The 17,804-nt window shown below is 39.3% G+C and overlaps 1 protein-coding gene and 1 pseudogene across 1 annotated transcript; one reads left to right on the top strand and one right to left on the bottom strand.

The window, feature by feature from the left end:
* Positions 1-1,539: 1,539 nt before the first annotated feature.
* LOC147445814 (uncharacterized) lies at positions 1,540-3,273 on the top strand (annotated as a pseudogene).
* Positions 3,274-7,042: 3,769 nt separating this feature from the next.
* On the bottom strand, positions 7,043-9,918 carry LOC147445813 (uncharacterized). Its single transcript, XM_086524635.1, has 7 exons — positions 9,857-9,918; positions 9,535-9,613; positions 9,346-9,437; positions 8,775-8,980; positions 8,553-8,675; positions 7,937-8,065; positions 7,043-7,260 (listed from the first exon to the last, which is right to left on the bottom strand). Exons 1-7 carry the CDS (start codon positions 9,916-9,918, stop codon positions 7,043-7,045), a joined length of 909 nt encoding a protein of 302 aa, XP_086380761.1.
* Positions 9,919-17,804: the final 7,886 nt, after the last annotated feature.

Below are 17,804 nucleotides of genomic sequence, written 5' to 3'. Positions count from 1 at the left end.
GGGTGTGTGTTTAAACTTACTTATGCTTGTCTGAGTTTACTCTCTATATATTCGAGTTTACAAAATTTGTCCAAGTTTACTTTTTAAAAATTGAACGGTGCCGCATGCCTTTGCTGTTCTGCCTAGAGTTCTCCTCCGTGGATCCCATGATGGGGTCTTCATTCAAGACCCCGTGTTCTTTAGTCATGAGGGTTGCAATCCATAGAAATTGTGTTGTAGAGTGTAAGGAAAACAAGAACCAAAAGGACGAAGGAATCCATATATCCAGAATGCCGCACTGTAGATTGTGTACAATGAGTTTCTCTTAGTAAGAGTCAACCCGCAGTGCGCACTAAGGGCTAGCAGAAGGAAGTGGCCACAAAATTTTCCTTTTTTGATAGATTGTCCTCCTAAAAATGAAGGGGTTTTGCTATTATGTAGGCGAAGCAAAATTGACTATGGTTTGTCTACCCATTTTAACCAATCAACTTGTTGAAGCTTCCGTAGCCTTTTTGCATATCTCAGCACTATTCTCCTCCCAACAGTGCAGGGGTAGTGGGGAGAAGAGTTAACCATGGGCGCAGTGCTGGGAGTAGAGTAACATTGTAATAATTCTGTCGAAAAGTTGAAGAAGCTTCAACAAGTTGATTGATTGAAATGGGTAGATGAACCACTGTCAATTTTGCTTCGCCTTAATGATAGTTAGCCCCTTCATTCTTAGGAGAACTAGTGGGGCGATTGCAATGCTGTTAGGAAGTAGAAAATCTACCCAAAAAAAGAAAATTTTGTGGTCAATTTCCCTTGCTAGCACTGAGTGCCAACTGAATCTTAGACTCGAGTCCCGCTTTGCTCTGGTAAGATTCATGAGATCAAAATCATTTGCTTCCTACTTCAGAGAGCCAAGGGACTTGTGTGTTATGGAAAGAAATAGACCAATTGGCTACCCAATTTCACCTCAATGGTACTGAAAGAGTGCCAGTTAACAAAGTTTTTGAAGGGCTAGACAACATCTTGATGCCTATCAACGAGTCTAAATTCGAATGGAAAGCTTGTTGGTGGCCCAAGAGTAGACATCTATATCTATATACTACATTAAAAAGATAGCCTTGAAGCTCCACGTGGCTACATTTGCATGCACCCACAGCCTAAAGGTCTGCCAAAGGCTTCTGCCATGTGGGCATGAGATTGCCAAAGGCTTCTATATTATATTATTATCGGCAAGGGTGGATAGCAACGTGGTAGCAAATAGATGCAAGGCCTGTCTATTTCCCTCCACCTTTGTTGCCACGTTGGAGAAATACCAAACTCACCCATGTGGATCTCCCTTTACTTGCACTCACTCGCCTTGAGCTGCGGGTTTTCTTTCCTTGACCTGCGGGCCTGGCTTTGATCTGCGGGTTTAGTGGGTTGTGTTTATTGTTAAACACCTACCCCTCTTTAGCAGTCCCTGCTTCCACCTTCAACACCCACGCGTTGGCCTTGCACACATTCTTCTCCCCCTGCCCTCTGCTAGCGCACACAAGCTCAGCCAAGCCCTGTCATTTTGCTACCATGCGGGACATGGCACGCCTTTCCTCATTGAGTTGCCTGAAGGAAAGTCCCCTTCAAGCCCTACGCCTCCAGCATACTAGCCTCTGGACCCAGCTTGGCGTGGAGGTCAGCGGCACAACCGAAAGCCTGGCTGATTACTTGCTCTCCCTCTTTGCTCCCTGCTCTGGTTGGAATGCAGATCAAGACATTTATTTGACGAGAGCCAAGAGTGGGAGCTCGCCCAGTCCTTGATCCACAACTTCTCGCTATGCACGTTGGTGCTCCCTGAATAGCAAAATCCTGCAGCAAAGGCCAAAGCCATGTCCATCATGCGTCGAAATTCCATCTACAGGTCTGGCCAACTCCTGCAAGAGCCTCAGGTGAAGCCATCTGTGGCCAAGCTCTTTCTTTGTGGCCATGGAGAAGCCAATCATTATTGGCACCCTTATGAATTCCAGCATATTGTGGTTTGCTTCGCAAGCCAATCAACCGGTCACGAGGTATGGATAGTGGGTGGTTTTGCAATAAATTCATAGGCAATCTCTTGGCAGCCTATATGACACAAGAAGCATCTAGGAATACTTCAAGTGTGGAAGATCTGTCAGTGCTATAAGTTCATATGCAATCTCTTCGCAACCGACTATCCAGAAGAAAAGAGCATCTGGGGATACTTCAAGAGTGCATGATCGGTCACTATGGAGGATAGAGAGATCAGAGATTTACTGAGAAAGCAAGAATGCAAGGACGAGTACCATCTTGAAGAGATGGTGCTTTTCTTAATTAAGGAGAGAACAAGCACAACACATGATGCTCACGCCTCACAGATGTTGCTTTTCCCCGCATTGGTAAAGCAAAAGCAGGTTGTATATCCAAAAGTGGTACCCGATTTAATACCTCACAGCATGAAGCCTTCTTTGGGAGGAGACTGAAATGTCAGGAAACTTCAATGCATCTGATACCATCTGGACTTTTTACCAGGCTGTAAGTGAGGCTACGCACCCCTTTGCGATGATTATTAATGCTACCACCTTGGCTATTGCTGGACATCCTTCTTGAAAGGCAATGTTGGTGTTGTGGTGCGCTTTGGAGGGGATGTCACTGAACCATGGGAGAACAAAGCATGGATTGATCTTCTGGATTTTTACCCCACTATAAGCGGCTCCGACATCAGTCAACTGCAAGAAGTTGAGAACTCCAGGTCCGGCCTAACTGCTCCAGAAGATCTGATGACCCATATAAAAAAGTCTTATTTATGAGATATGCCAGTCAATTGATTCTTGGGAATTCCAACAGTGGTACTAGAAGAGTGGGTTCTGCATGGCACCCTATGCCTCTACATTTGCCATCATAAGAAAACTAAGAGGCTTGAAGGATGCTATGAATTGGGGATATGTCAAAATACCTCCAACACCGGTAGTCGAGGTTCTCCTATCAACGGAGCTCGAAGAACATGTTACAGATAGGCAACTCATCCCTCTTGCAACAATCACAGCTGAATTCTCTTTGAGCACAATTGATGGCGAATTCCCAAAACACTCACATGGAAAGGAACATGTTGACAATATTGTGGTGCTATTAGAGCAGCCCCAAGATGATAGTCTGAGTAGAGCGACACATGAATCTCCACTAGATTCATTGTTTAAACGGATCCAACGGGAGCTGCAATGCTATGATCTACGGCAAGAGTCAAGGTTTAGGACCTTATATCCGAGTGTACAAATGCTTAGAACACATATTGATGCATTGGGAAAGTGCTTACGCTGAGCTGAGAGGGACATCATCTTCAACTGGTCCACCCATCTTCTGAGATATGAGCTTACAAGAGACCATGCCACGATAAAGGGAGAGAGGCCGCCGAAGGCGGCCGGCTGTACTAGTTTCTATAAATCACAAACCAAGGATACCTACCACACTCTAATGATCAAGGCCGATTGGTTCCCCCCCTTAACAAGCAGTGGGGTAAGCAATAGCCTGAATCAGGATGGGTGGAGATAGCAAAAAACATCTAGAGTCCTCAGTGGACTCTTTCGATGAAGATTGTTTTGTGGAAGGTGCTATGGGGGCCTATGCCACCAATAAGCATCAAGAGTCAAGATCGAGGTATCGGCTCAGATAGGTGCTCATGGTGCTCGACTATGGCCTTGGGGGACTATGCCACCAATAGGCATCGGAGATTCAAGCTCGAGGTATTGGCTCAGAAGGGTGCTCACGGTGCCCGACTATGGCCTTGGGGAAAGATTTGCAAATGGATTTAAAAGACCTCAAAAATTGGGTTTCAAGAACGATTTATGTCTAGGAGGGAAGGTGGTGAAAATCCAAGCACTTTTCATCTGTATCTGTATGTAAGTTGTTAAATTTTTCTACTTTTAGCAAGTCTGGAAGGCTAGAAATCGTCGTCACTATATGGAACGGCTCTGGCCAGGGGGGATCTAGGGCCCAAATTTGGGGGCATCAGGCGGCTTTAATCTTGGCCGTCGAATCACGGGGTGAACTCGGGGCAAAAATGGCGCCCCAAGTTCACTCCTAGTTCACCCCCCTAGTTCACCCGCCTCGCGGGGTGTGGGTCGAACCTGGGACGTCTCGGTTGCCACACGAATGCCCTACCACCACGCTAGCGCGTATCGTTGTCCATGTTGGCATGGCACATGATCATACCCTAGTTTAGGCGCCCCTAGTTCACCCCAGTTCACCCACCCCTAGCTTACCCGCCCCTAGTTCACCCTCAGTTCACCCCTAGTTCACCCCCAGTTCACCCCTAGTTCACCGCTAGTTCACTTTGTGATTCGACGGTGGAGATTAAAGCCGCCTTGCGCCCCAAATTTGGGCCCTAGATCCCCTCTGGCCCAGAGCCGTGCCATATAGTGACGAGGGGGGGGGGGGGGGATGCAAGTGCGCAAAGGCATGAGAGCAACAATGAGAAAAAGATACAAAGAGGGAGAGAGAGAGAGAGTGCATTGCTAGCTAGCCTTTCAGCTTGCCAATAGAAAATTTCTAAGTAGTAATTATGGGCAAAAGAATTTACGATCATATTTTTAGTTGGGGACTCTTGAAAGAAAACATCGAGCTTGGCAATGCCTTGGTTGAGATGCATGCCAGAGGTCGCCTACTTCATAAAACCTAAAAAGTGCTTGAAGAGCTACCCATCCCGGATGCCCTCTCTTGGCGATTTTTGATTGCAAGATATGTCCAACAGGGGCAGCCTTAGAGGATGTGAAGCGAGGGCATCTCTCCATAGGCAATTAACTACTCTTGCATTATGAAGGCATGTGACTCTGATATGGGCGAAGTCACGATGAAATTGTTAGTTAGGGGCAATTGAAAGAAAATGGCGTGCTTGGAAATGCCTTGCTTGACACGTATGTCAAATGTGGTGCACTTCAAAAAGCACCAAAGTTGCTTGAGGAGATACTTATCCCAAATGTTGTCTCTTGGAATTCATTGATGGCGAGGTATGCCAAAAAATGGGGCAAGGCCACGAAGCTCTAAGCTGTTTTCAGCAAATGCAAAGCGAGGGCATCTCTCCACATGTAACCACTTATGCTTGCATCTTTAAGGCCAAGAAGCTCTCGGTTGTTTTCAACGGATTCAAAGCAAGGGCATCTCTCGACATGCAATCACTTACACCTGCATTTTGAAGGCATGTGGCACCACTCAAGATGTTGATTCGAGCAAAAGAATTCACGACATTATTGTTAGTCAGGGACTGCCCAAAGAGAACACAATTAAAATCACATACCCTTTTGTCTTGCACGCATATGGCACTATGCAATACACTAATATGGGCAAAAGAATTAATGATCATAATGTTAGTTAGGAGCTATTGAATGAAAACATCGTGATTTGCAATGGCATGGTCAACATATATGCCAAATGTTGTCTACTTCAAAAATCACAGAAACTGCTCGAGGAGTTGCATGTCCTATATGCCCTCTCTTGAAGTGTTCTGATTGTGGGATATACCCAACAGGGACATAGGCAAGGAAGCTCTATGTTGTATTTAGAGGATGCAAACTGAGGTCATTTCTCCATATGCAATCAACTATGCTTGCATTTTGAAGGCATGTGGCCGTGCGCAAGACAATGATATGGGCAAAAGAATTGACGAATGATATTGTTAGTTAGGAGGTGTGGAAGAAACATGTTCTTGATAATTCCTAGGTCGACATGTATGGAAAATGTGGTCTACTTCAGAATGCATAGAAAGTGCTTGAGGATTTGCTTGTCATGTATGCCCTCTTTTGGGGGTGTTATGATTGTGGGATATGCCCAACAGGGACAATGCTAGGAAGCTTTGGGCTACTTTTAGAGGATGCGAAGTGAGGCCTTCTCTCCATATGCAATTACCTACACTTGCATTTTGAAGGCATGATGCACTACACAAGACACTGATATGGACAATAGAATTCACGATGATATTGTTATTCAAGGGACATCGTGCTTGGCAAAGCATAGAAAGTGCTTCAGGAGCTACATGTCCAGGATGTTGTCTCTTGGAATTCAATCATTGCAGGATATGCTCATCAAGGCCAAGGTCATGAATCTCTAGGCTGTTTTCAATGGATGCCGAGCGATGGCATCTCTCCACATGCAATCACTGATGCTTGCATCTTCAAGGCAAGTCACATCACTCAAGGTGTTGATCCAGGCAAGAGATATCACAATGATTTTGTGATATCTCTATATGTGAGAGAAAACGTCTTGCTTGCCAATGCCTTAGTTAACCTATATGCCAAATGTGGTGTACTCTAGAAAGCATAGAACGTGTTGGAGGAGCAACTGTCATGCATTATGATGCTCCACTGCTAACAAGTGCTCGGATCAGGCGCAATTCAGCCCTGTGTTTTCATATTTCATCCATCTCCTTCACTTGAGAACCCCGGATCTGTCACTCCTAGCGTTTCCATTGCAGCCCGACGACCTTCAACAGCCCATTGAGCCTCTCCTCGGCCATCTCTCCTCGGACATTTCCTCACCACATCGAGTGCGGGGATTTTTTTTCTGCGAGCTTTCAAACCTTGATTTTACAAAAATTATATCAAGTATCATTGTGTAGCAGAAAAGCTCAAAACCTCACAGTAAAATCATTCAACTACCAAACACTTTGTAGAAATATGGAAGCACAACAATGCTTATGCAAAATGAAATTTTACAAAAAGCACCATTTGTGTGTGTTTTTGAGCCTGCACATAAAACTTGATTTGAAATTTTTTTGCCAGAGTCTCCTTTGTATGGAGACCTCTTCTATTAAAAAACTGTACACCCTTGGGATTTCCTTAACATAAACTCTTATTTACACTACTTAAATGATTTGTTATCTCACACAAATCAACACACAAGCCAATGGTGCCAACATAATACAACTACATAGGAAAGCACAATCAAATTCATCTCCACATCATGTGGCCATCATGTACCAAACAAACACAAAAGAAACATCCAAATGAAATGTATGGAGCACACCAAAACGCCATGTCAATGTCATATGGCTACCATGTACATTTAAATATTAATAAAAAAATGAAGATGTCTACTGTTAGAACAGTGTTTCCCCAATCAAGTGTGCATCCGCAATCAACATTTCACAGGTCCACATGCAATGTCTGTCAAAAAATCTTTCGTAGAGCGTATCATCTAGCTCTAGACACATGCAATGCCTCATATATTTTGCAGAAGCTTGGCCCAAACCACCACACCCTGCAAAAAAGTCCAAAACATAGTCCTGAGGCTCAGTAAACGTTGCCCAGCAACCACCTAACCATATAAACAGTAAATTAGAAACATATTGCAAGCACATATATACCATAACATTCACAAGTATCATAATTTGGACTAATCTTACCAAAAGAACAAAGTAGACCGCTCTGCCCCACCTCTAAGAATGACACCATCAATCTCAATGGGGAAGACTACATCATCTATCATGTAGCTACAATCTACTGGAAACAATCTTTCGGCAATTTTCTCCCCTGCCTCTCTATCATAGTGTGGCACAGGATGGCCAACACGATACCAAGACACATGGTAAGTCAAGTACCAGCATTAAAAATAACTCAAATAATTTCTTAGCTTTAAAATTTTTAGTTAGGACATAAAACTATGAAGCTAAGTTTGTTATCTCACCCCCTCTCTAGTGAGTGGATGCCGATATGCCTTCTTGGTACACATGAGGGTCCATGTACGTAACATCACAAATCCTACCCTAGTAGCATCTGCAATAAAATATCCAATATGCTCGGCCATGCACATGGTGACTAAAAACCCCTCATTTGCCAAAAACTCACGAGCTACATCCATGCACCCTATCACTAGATCCCTGGAAAATGTGTTCCACTTGGGAACACTCATGCCCTCATCAAAAGTGAATGTAGTTATGTAAGCATACAACCATAGTTAGCTGTAGGTATTACCCCAAAGAAAAGTTACTTACCCAATGGAATAGGTCCTAGACCATCCACAAGTAAACTTGTAGGAAAATCCGCAAAGATAAGCCTAGCCACCTCACGACAAGGCACACTATCTTTGCTATATAAATTGGTATTTTGTGTAATTGTTGATGCTACAGGAAAACCAAACATGAATCATGTTCAAAATCATAGAACAATGAAAGAAGAAAATGCAAAGAAGTAAGCATTATAGAAATCCACCTATCAAGGGCAAAATTATCAATTTGTGATATATCCACAAGCAAAACATCTACAATGGTTTGGTAATGGAACCCTACAAGCATTAATCAAATTAGATTTTAATTAGGAACTATGAAAGACAGATTTGCTTACAATTTTATTAAACTTACCCGCAGATCGTGTAATCGGTTTTCTCTCCCAAGCCTCTCGCCCAAGTGAGGACTTCTCAACATACGAAGTTGTGTGTGCTAATGAGGATGTAGTGGGCACATTAGAAGAGGGTGTCATATGGGGTATAGTGTTCACCAACAAAGAGGACATGCCGAGCTGAGTAGATGGCACAATGGGAGGCATCGAAGGGGGAGTAGTTAATCTTGTTGTACTTGGAGGCTCCACGGTCTCTTTACCCTTCTTGAGTACATTGCTTGCTAGTGGAGTACCTTGAGAGCCACTCAACGGTGTTTGGAGTAACTCCAAGTGACACGGGAGGGAGAGACTCTTCTTGTGTCTCCTCTAAGTACTCATCACTCTCTTTTTGAAACCCTTTAGTCAACAAGCATACATCACAATATCACATAGATTAGCACTAAAGTAAGACATACAATCTCAAAAGAAAATAGTGACAAGTGTATAGGTACTTACTTGCCCGTAATTCCAACTCTTGCTTTGGAATAACTCCCAGTAGATAATCCAACCACCAAGGACAAACATTGGCTTCCCATGTTGTCAAATTCCTTTCAATCAAAAAGGGAGAGAACATTGTATTCTCATCACGCACATTAATCCACTCTCTAGTGAATAATGGGGCTTTATTCAATTCATGTGTCTCAACGCATTGTATAACCCATCTACAAAGTTTTAGGGCATCATCAACTTTGAAAACCACATACACACAATACTATAACAAATGACACATAACCCCAAAAAAAACGCCAGAGTCTCCTTTGTATGGAGTACATTTTTTCAAAATAAACCATAAACCCTGTCTTGGGCTCCCACAAGGGATTTAAGTGTTTTCAACATTGGATTTTACACGCCGTTTTGTCAAAAAAAAAACCATCCACTCCATATTGGGCTTCCATAGGGAATTTAAGGATTTTTTGTAAACAGAAAATGATATGTCACCAATCTCAATATAGCCCACTATCACCTAACTATGGCAAACAAATGAAATGATCTTATTTTGCAAAGAGTGCAAGTGGAAGATGCAAACCTGTAGATCACTCTATTAGCCGAAAACACAAGCTCCGGCATCTTCTCACTAGAGTCGGAAGATTTCACCGCATCCATTAGAAAAAAAAAAAACTGCACACATAGTAAAAATAAAAAAGCATACTCATCTTGATCTTGTGTAAATTAAAACATGGCTATATTCTATTAAAATAAATGGTGAAATATCTACCTGCAAAATATGATTTTTCATGCTAATCTTGTAGAATAGATCAAAAGAATTTGGAAGTGGTGGACCTTCTACTTGCATCCTTTCAATCATAAGTGTAGCTTCCCCATGCAAGTGAGCCCAATAAGTCTCCTTTTTCATGTAGCTTCTAAATAGCTTGCAAGCACCAAATTGAAGATATTGTGGATCCTTAGACTTAGTGAGGCTCATTAGGTGCAAAATTATCTTCTTTCTACGAGTAGAAAAGACAAAATATCACTCAATCATATAGAAAATCAAAATGGATCAAACACAATTACAAATGAGAAACTAATAGCTAGAATACCCCTCAGAAGTGATTTTAGAGCTTGTCAAACAATAGAGCTTATCTCTAGTGATCTTTAGCATTCTAGGTTCATCCCACTTAATGCTTAAAAAAAACTTGAAGAACTCATCACCATTAAGAGGATTAGCGATTGATAGGTAGTTGTAGCCCCTATCTTTCAACCGTTCCTCTTCTACCTTTGTGGCCTTGTCAAGTCTCTTCTTCTTCTCAATATCATTTAGTCCAAGAGCATCTAGCTTTGCTCTTTCTTTGGACATAAAGGCAGTAAAATCATCCTAATACAAAACACTGTATTGAAACCACAATAAAATTTAGCAGTAATTACCCAACATGTAGAGTAGGTATCACCTTCCACACAAGTTGTGATATCAATCCACATGGAGTATTGTACCATGGTGCTGCACCATGGTAATACTGTGCCTCAATAGTCATCTCCACTCTAGCCCATTCTCTCATATCGGGTGCCAATTTTTGAAGGATAGACTCTTTATTTGCCATGCCGAATCTTTGAAACATGTACACTTCATGAGTGATGTTTGGCATGACATGTGCCCTAGAAATGCTGCAGCAAAATATAAAACAAATAGTTAAACACAAACATTGTTAGCACAAAGAGAGAGCCGAAATACAACTAACAAACTTACGCATTGGAAGTGTCAAGTGCAAGAAGCAACTCTACTTCTTTTTCTATAGACAACTCAAGGAATTGGCAACAAACACTAACATGGTATAGACCATTGTTCGAATACTCTACCACAAAAACAATAATCGCAATTTTAAAAATAAAGCTTTGGAACAAAAGAGTGAAAAGGCAAAAGGTCTCACTTTCTTTGATTCTTTTCCACCATGTTTTGAGCCTGTGGTTGCTATCCCATACCAGAAATTTCTTTCCTTTGAGCTCCTGCCACTCTCTACCAAGTGCTCTCTCAAGCTCAACATTTCTTTCCCGCCAAAGTGGTCCCCATTCCTCCATATCCGCCGCGGTCACGGGAATGGTATTTCCTCTAGAATCCCTGACGGACACAAGAAAATGCCCCATAGTTTCTAAATACCTAGTAGAATCAAAAGAGGAAATGAGCCATTCTACATCATCTCTAGAAAACCTAACAGCCTCATGCACCATGAGACGACAAAGTGGAACAGGAGGAGGCAATGTCTTCTTCTTGACATAAAACTGACTTAGAACATCTTCATCAAGCCAAGTAAAATTTACCTGCCTAGGTGTTTGGAATGTTTATTCTCATCATCCCCTTCATGATCACTATCTTCTTCATTGTCATGAGGTTCTTCAATGTGAACATTGGTCTCTACATAAATAAAACACACAAACATTTAATTGTCCAAAAACATATACAAATAGGATTAGATAATCCAAGGTATTTAAATTACAAAAAAATTTGCCGGAGTCTCCTTTGCAGAGAGAAAAATTTTTCAAGAAAATATCGCACACCCTAAATAGGGCTGTCACATGAGATTTAAGGATCTTTTCTCAAACATAAACAAAAATAGTATTTAATATTTTCTCAGCAACTATCAATGGTATGTATACAAAAAATTATTCACCCTTTCTTAATCATATACATTGTTGAGCACAACCAAACTTTCTCAACAAAAATCAAACGTCCATAGAATTTAACCATCTATCATTGCAATTAAAATTATAACATATAGCCATAATTTACGTGTGATCTCTATGTCATCTTCGACATTGTTGGAGTCTTCATCAACCTGAGCCTCATCGTCAATAAAAACACACCTTTTAAGAATCCCGTTCTTTTTACTGGGGGGAGAGTCTAACTGCCGGACTCGTGATGAAGCCTCTTGATCGATAGTTCCCTTTGGTATACAACCGGATCTAAGCTTCATGCTCACTTGACGGTTGCTAAAAGGCGAGACTACAGGTTTTCTTTTCTTGCAATCCCTCTTTGGTGCCATTATCTACAAAAAATATACTATAATGTTTTTAGTTCATATATAATATCTACTCTACGAAGTAATCTATCTTAGAACTATATTAGATATATATCTATGTTATATAGATTATCTACTATACACTCTTTATTATATACTCTATATACTATAAATTTACAATATACTAGGTATTCTACATACTTTATATTATATGTATACTTATAATATTGTATACCCATTATTATCTATTGTACACTATATATATTATATAATTTTTATGTTATATATAATATCTACTCTACAAAGTAATCTATCGTAGAACTATATTAGATATATATCTATGTTAAATATATTATCTACTATACACTCTGTATACTATATATTTACAATATACTAGGTATTCTACATACTTTATACTATACGTATACTTATAATATTGTATACTCTATATATTATATACTCTCTATACTATATATTTACAATATACTATGTATTCTATATATATATATATATAATATCTAGTATATACACTATATATTATATATATTACATAATATATAATGTATTAATAATATATAATCTATACCACAATTGAAAAATTAAAAAAAAGGGGGGGAGACAGAGCTCCCCCCTTTTGTTTTATGTTTTCAGTTGTGATGTATCCCATAATATAAGTGTTACCTAATTGGTTTCAAGTAAAATGGTTGTAATAAAACACATATTACCAATTATTTCCTTCAATAGGCTCATTGATTTGACAAAAAAAGGGGGAGGCAAAGCTCCCCATCATCCGCGCGCATGGAGATGATGGGGGAGCTTTGCCTCCCCTTTTTATGTCGAATCAATGAGCCCAGTGAAGGAAATAATTGGTAATATGCCTAAATACAAATATGTATTGCTCATTACATTGATAAACATCACTTCTCAATCCATAAAAAGCAAAAAAAGGGGGGGACACAGCCCCCCATCATCCATGCGCACGCGGATGATGGGGGGCTTTGTCCCCCCCCCCCCCCCCCCCTTTTTTTTTTTGGATTGAGAATGATGCTTATCAACATAATTAACATTAATCCTTAAGGAGTTTTCCGCTTGTAGCTTATGAATAGTCTGCCCCCACAGCACGTTTTTGCAAAAAAACAAGGGGGGGGAGGGGGGGGCAGAGCCCCCCCATCATCCGCGCATGGATGATGGGGGGGCTCTGTCCCCCCCTTTTTTTTGCAAGAACGTCAATTGAGAGTAGATGCGTGTTAACATAATGAGCAATAATCAATGTAAAATCTCAAGATTAGGATTGATAATCCGTTTGGATGCCGTGGCTTGCATCCTCTAAACAGTCCCCCCCCCCTTTTTTTTTGCATAAACGGGATGTGGTGGACTATGTAGAGGATGCAAGCGACAGAATTTGAGAGACAAGATTTGTGCTAGATAGCAAGGGAAGGTACTTGTTGTGTATACGTAGATGGACCAAGGACGTCGTAGGGAAGATCAAGAGAGATGAGCTTAAGAACATGAACACAAACACTGCAATACAAAAAATTGCATTGCCCTAGGTTAGAGCCATTTCATATTATGCCCGGACAAAAACTACACTAACTAAACTTTCTATATATTAATATACTATATCTTATAGTAATTATAGGATTTATATGTAGTATATAATATATAACTATGCTAGGTATATTAATATATATGGTATTTATATGTCTATATATAGTATATAGTATAATATACATTTATTAGTTAATATATAGTATACATACATTAATATATAGTAAGTAATATATAAATCTTTTATATTATATAGTTTAAAATATAGTATAGGTATATTAGGTAAGTATATCATTATATGAAGAAGTTATAAAATTTTAGGATACGATAATAATATTAAATAGTATATACAATATATGATAGTATTATATAATTACAAAATACATTATATGCTAGGTATAATATGATATAATAACATATAATATTATACACGAATTATATATTACGAACATAGTAATATTTTATTAGTATAATGTATGCTATATTATAGATACATATAAATAGATATAATAAGCATTCAATGTACATTTATAATATATTCTTATATAATATGTGTATGTTATATAGTTATAATATAATATATAATATTTAGGTTTATAATATTAATATAATATATAATAAAAATTAGCACATTATATATATAATAATATTACAATATACATTAATTTTATATAATAATATAGTATGTATAGTTAAAATTTTAATAATATAAGTCTAATATGTACAGTCTAATTAGGATACTATATTAAATAAGTATATAAATATAACTATAGCTATAGGTAATAGTGTTATAACTATAGCTATATATTATACTTATGGTTATATTTTATAGTGTTATACCTATATTTATACTTATAAAGTTATACTTATTGTTATTATATTCATACTATTACATTAAGCAATTATATCTAAAACTATAAGTTTGTGTATAGGAATAAGTATACTATGTAATAGCTAATAAGTATATCATAAGTTAATAATTAGTTAAAGCTAATAAGTATATTATAACTATAAGTATAGCTCTATATATATGATCTACTATGATTCTATATTAAGTACGTACTATTAAGTACGTTCTATAAGTATAGCTCTATATATATTATCTTCTATGATTCTATATTAAGTACGTCTATTATATATGTAATTATAGCTATAGTAAATAATTATAATATTAATGATATATTATATCATTATAGTTTAAATATAAACTAAACGTATAATATGTGTAATATGCAATATACCAATATATTGTATACTACAATAAGATATATTATTTTAGTGTAGCTCTATATACTATATACTTAAATACCATATATTCTATATATACTATGTCTATTTTGATTTTCAAGGGTTTAATTGGTGCTATATAAATTATACACTACACAATATATATATACTCTATATTCTATTCAATATATAATTTTATAACATCGCATATTTTATATTTTTTTAATGAGAAGATTTTGACAACTCTAAAAATTAACAGATGGATTTGATGAAATGCTGATTCAAATGTATCTTAAAGGCTATGATTGTTCAAATCTTAAAGACTGAATATTCCAAATCTACTTAGAACAGTTTTCAATGAATGCATTTATTTCTTTCAGATGCATGCTTTTATTCTTTCTTTATACCAAATACACATTCTCTTCCTTCTCTTTTCGTGATTCTATTTACCTCAAGTATTATTCTTTCATGTTTGTCTCTAACATGACATCTACTACTACAACTATGATTTCTTGGACGATTAATGGTGCTCAAATGGATTACAGAGTCTCATTACGAAATGGAGAGCTTTTGCTTAGTAAATACACTACAAGAGGTTGTGTGCTCTTGTGACGTTGTTAGCGACGGAAATACACTGGGTTTTTATAACCCCCGGCGTCGCTACAACCGTCGCTAATAGCGTCGCTACGAGAGCGTCGCTATATGCGTCGCTATATAAAGACGCTCATAGTGACGGTTATAGCGACGCTCTCACAGAAGTCTATAGCGACGCTCCAGAGCCATAAATAGCGACGGTTATAGCGACGCCCGAGAGAAATTTGTTTTGGTGACAGGGCATTGAATGCCCTGCCACCCATCAACCATATTGTACTTGATTCACTTTTTAAAAAAAGTGCAAGGGTAGATAATAGACCCAAAATAGTCACCCACAAGACACATTGTTTGCAAAATTGATAAGCGTAAAATTGACAATTGTACACATCATAGGCAAAATGAATTGATTGGCAAATGTAATAATGACAATTGTACAACATCATAGGCATAAAGAATTGATTGGCAAAATGAAGTGCGGTGACAAATATAATAATATATATGGTTCAAAAAGACGTATAAAATCCGTCTCATGATACATAAGCTATGAGAAACCCTAAACTAATGCTATCTAGCTACGGCTAAACTGACTTCGTCTAGTCAGACGTCTCATCGCGTCCAAGCGGCGTATCTGTTGGATTCTGCAAAAAAAGACAATAAGACAGCTTTCAGTAATTATAAACATATAACGACATTTATAAAACAATACAAAAAATAGAAAAGAGTAAACCCTAATACTAACCATGCCGCCGCGAGAACTGAGAATGTCCATCAAAGCGTTTAAGCCCTTCCTGCCTGCGTACTCGCGCTCGTACGGTGTGGGATCACGTCCTGTCATCGACCACTGTCAAAACATACAAAGATTTCATTATGTTAGAATTAAAAAACTCATAAACCCTAAACTATCGAACATAAAGAGCAATGCAAAAACACTTACAAAATCGGCCTCAAATGATGCCCATCCACCGCTCCCCAAGTGGTGCGAGCTCCCTGCCTCTACTCGCGCTCTGGCTGCATCCTTTTGTTGCTTCCACTTGTTGGGATTCTCGCGCGCTGCTTTCTTCGCATTCTTCCAATCTTCTTTGGCCAGCAAAATCTGGCCTGTTCCACCCATGCTTGATTGCTTTTTGCACTTCGGAACGCTTGTGTTTGCAGTATTCGCGCATTCGAATCTTCATCAGGTCTTCATTGAAGCGCTGATCCCGTGTTGGAACGGGAAACTCATCATGAAGTATGCTGATGACTCTGTTTTTTAAATCACTTGGTACTTCACTCCATTTGTTTAGTATGTAGTGTCTAAACAGCTGAGAGCAAAGACCACGCATGCGCGAGATCACCTTCTTGCCGTCATCATCCATGATGATGCCGCCGCTGAAGTCGACGGAGTAAGGCAAGCCCTCTGGCCGGTGACGCGTGAACCTGGGTGTCCCGGCAGGGGTCTCTAGCGGCGTGTCGATGGGGGTACGGACGTCAGGTGTCTCCACCGGCGTCTGGGCCCCGAAGCGAGGAGTGTGGAGTGGGGTGGCTCCTGGCGGAGTAGGTAGAGGTGTGTAGCTACTAGGAACAGTCAACCGCGCAAAACCTGGCGTAGATGGCGATGCTGTGGCTGGTGTGGGGGCAGGCAAAGAAGGGGAGGGTAAAGAGCCTCGTCGAACACGAGGCGGTGTGGAGGCATCGGCGGTGGAATCCCCACAACAACCGCCACCACCACCACTCGAGCGCCGGTGTCTAGATGAGTGTGAAGATCGTCTCGTTGACGCCGAAGCTTCGGAGCGCGCCGAATGCTCCGAAAGAGAGGGAGATGCGGATGGAGTAGGAACGTGCGATGATGCGCCAGAGCGATGACACTCCACGTACCACTGTCTCTGCTACGGTGACAAAGAAGAAAGAAACTCCTCATCATCCATACCTGCATTAAACACACGAATATTTAAACTTAATATTGAATGAATAGAGTAGACAATGACGCAAAGACCATTAAATACAATGACGTAATGACGCATATAAATACAATGACGCAATGAATTGAGTGATAGAAGAGGCAAGTCAAAAACTCAGAATTTTCAATCAAAAGATGTGAGCGCGAGTAGAAAAGAGCGTTATACACCATGGAAGGTACTTAGAGAGCCAGAGCTAATTTTACAACACAGAGCAAAATTGTTCAAATACAATATTTGTGGCTTTAACACTAGGTTGGTAACCTAACAGGACATAAAAGTGTCCTTTCAGGGTTTTGAAAAAAACCTCCAAAACCATAGTAGATCCATTCATTTTGTAAAATCCTTTCATGAGGTTATAGTTCAAGGCCTACTACACATGGAAAAAATAAGAAACTTGTAAAATTTCTCATCTTTTGGTCACACCAAGCCTCCAAAGTTGATGGACCAGTACATTTTCATGAAAACAGTCATTTCTTACGTTTTGTTGCATAAAAATAAGATTAGGGATTTTTGTAGGACTTGAGATAAATTCCCTAGTTAACTTCATTGGGTTGGTGATCAGAACATATGATTGCTTCTCACTCACTATTTTTTGTTTTGCCAAAAGAAATAGGTACAAAAAAGTTGAATTTTAACCATTCTGCAAACCTATCATCAAAGTTTCTATAGCCACGCTCAATACAAATAATATATGCATGTTTTCTTAGTTCCCTATTATCCTTTAGGTTCAT

The sequence above is a fragment of the Adiantum capillus-veneris genome, chromosome 12 (genome assembly GCF_014529385.1).
Source record: "Adiantum capillus-veneris isolate H3 chromosome 12, ASM1452938v2, whole genome shotgun sequence".
NCBI classification, from domain to species: Eukaryota; Viridiplantae; Streptophyta; class Polypodiopsida; order Polypodiales; family Pteridaceae; genus Adiantum; species Adiantum capillus-veneris.
Note: the sequence above shows the minus strand (reverse complement) of the source record. Positions and strands in the feature narration are given on the sequence as shown.